We start from the raw sequence: 2,412 nt of genomic DNA on the forward strand, positions 1-2,412 counted from the left end.
CTCAATAGGTCACGCCTCATGCTAATTGGGTTGCATGTCCCTTTCCCAGTTTTGATTTTCTCAATACTGTTAGCCATGTCATGGCTGGTTACAGTTTCACCCCTCACCATGAGGTGCAACTCATTCTCCCTAGTTTTTGGGTTTCCGGTCCCCTCTGTCACTGTTCAACATGACATGTAGACCTCCTGAACTATTATTTGCTAGGACGTCAGTTCTTATGTCGGGATCCTACAAATTTGGGTCCTACGAGCCCTTTCTCTCCCTCGCCTTACCCTTACTCTTTTCCTTCTGTCTAGCCTTGGCCCCTAGGGGTTCTTCATAATGACATTATTTCTTATCTCGACAATTTCTACATTAATTTCTCTTATCAGTCCAAAGCTGCATAGCATTCTTCATACCTACTCTATATTTCTCTTATCAATCCAGAGCTACATAACATTCTTTATACCTACTCTATATTTCAAACTGGTTATTTCTTCATAGGATGAGGGGAGAATTTTCACATACCCTTTTACCTTCCTTCACTTCGTTGTCTCCTTCGGCTCTAGCTTGTTGTCAGTTCTTTCACTCTCACTACCTTTCTCCTTGCTTGTCTGCATGCAAAGTGCATGTTTTTCCTTTTCCTTAGTCTTTATCCCTTTTTCATTTTCCCTTCGTAATTTTACTGCCAGCTGTCCTCCCTTCCCTCCTTCATTAGCACACCTCCCTTCCCACCTACGTTGCGATGCTACCCACCTGTCATGTCCACCATCCTCCATTTATTACTTTCCTCTCAGGGCTTCTCTTGCCATCCATTTGTTGACTTTGCTCTGCCACTTGGTGCTCGATTGCTACCCATCCTCGAACTTGTTGTCCTGCCCTCTCTTCTTCCATTCCTTTCCATTTCTTCCCCCAATCTCTCCAAGCTTGTCCTTCCTCTGCCCCCCTCCATCATCTGACTCAGCTCCATCCTTGCGTCTGTCCTTTGTTGTTCCATGTTTAACTTGTTCCGTCCCACTTGCATCATCCCTTGTCCTTTGTCCCTCTTGTCAACTCTGATCGAATTCTCTAGATGTTCCCTTTGGCACCTATCTTCATCTATTGCCTGAATTAGTTGTCACATCTCCTCTTTCTGGTGGAGCTCTTCTACGCTCACGCCAAACTACTACTCTCTATTTTAGCATCCCCAGTTTGCAAGGAGGTCGGCCGGAGAGTTTCCTTTTGATATTGGGTAAGCAACCTTCCTTAATTTCTGGCTTATTTCTATTGTTACCCATGCCATCCACCAACTCTTACTCAGTTTTTCGGCTGGTGCCCCCTGCTGCAGTTGTTTAATTGTTTCTATCACTAGCATCAAGTTGCCTTCGATCTGCAGGCTTTGGTATCCTTCCCTAACCTCTATTGCTAATCCCCTATTTAGCGCGTGGAATTCTGCCTCATTGTTGGTGGCGATTCCACAGTCTGTTGCATAGGCCCGTCTAATCTCCCCTTCATTGTCTCTGAATATCCCTCCTATTCTAGCCTCCCCTAGGTTGCCTTTTGCCATGCCATCAAAGTTTAACTTAGTGAAACCCTGTGGCAGGTTCCTATAGCTCTCTGTGGCTCTTGCATTGCCTGCCTTATGTTCCTTCCCTGTCCTGTTTTTGTTGTTTACTTTGATTTGCAGGCGGTTCAAAATGCGGGTCTCTATTGCCTCCGTCTTCTGTGTTCCTCATTCCAATTTTCAAGGATTACTATTTCTCTCATGTTTTTCATTTTTAGGTTCCATATTTCCTCTTTGTCTTTTTCATCTTCTCTAAATATCACCCAGTTTCTTGCCTTCCATAGGTTCCATAGGAGGAAACCAATGGACAGATTCCAGGCATGGTTCAGTATTGTGTTGCGGTATGGCTTGTTACTCCATTTCTCTATTGTTGTTTTTATGTTACCTATGTTCCTGTCAGTATTCTCAAAGAGCTGGTGGTGATTTTGCCATAGGTCATTGCTGATGCTACAGGAGTTTGCAACATGCTCCATGATTTCTTCTTGGTTTTGGCATAGGGCACAGCGTAAAGGTCCATGCGTCCCATTCCTTCTCAGTTGGTCCCAAGTTAAGGCGCGTCCATGCAACACTGTCCAGGTAAAAAGAGCTACTTTTGGCCATGTTTTTAACTGCCATACTCTATCCCATTTTTTAATTTCTGGATTTCCAATTCTTCTTGCCTTTATATGATATCCTTTTGAGATAGTAAACATGCCTTTTATACGTTTACCCCATCTTATGATATCTGGTCCTTCTTTGAATGCTATTTTCATGGTGTCCATTTCCTTTTGGTTATTTATTCATTGTTCTGTTTCTGGTGCTTTGGGCTAGTCTCTCTTCATTTTCCATTTTCTCCAGTAACCATCCTGTTCTGGTAGCTAGTAATTTCTTACCGCATCTTCCACCATTTG

At 43.4% G+C, this 2,412-nt stretch overlaps 1 protein-coding gene across 1 annotated transcript; it reads right to left on the bottom strand.

The window, feature by feature from the left end:
- Nucleotides 1–1,156: 1,156 nt before the first annotated feature.
- On the bottom strand, nt 1,157–1,525 carry LOC149249067 (uncharacterized). Its single transcript, XM_089451878.1, has one exon. It carries the CDS (start codon nt 1,523–1,525, stop codon nt 1,157–1,159), a length of 369 nt encoding a protein of 122 aa, XP_089308004.1.
- Between the last annotated feature and the right edge of the window lie 887 nt (nt 1,526–2,412).

Source organism: Pinus tabuliformis, chromosome 7 (genome assembly GCF_031772625.1).
Source record: "Pinus tabuliformis cultivar Carrire ecotype Pingquan chromosome 7, CPIR1, whole genome shotgun sequence".
NCBI lineage: Eukaryota > Viridiplantae > Streptophyta > Pinopsida > Pinales > Pinaceae > Pinus > Pinus tabuliformis.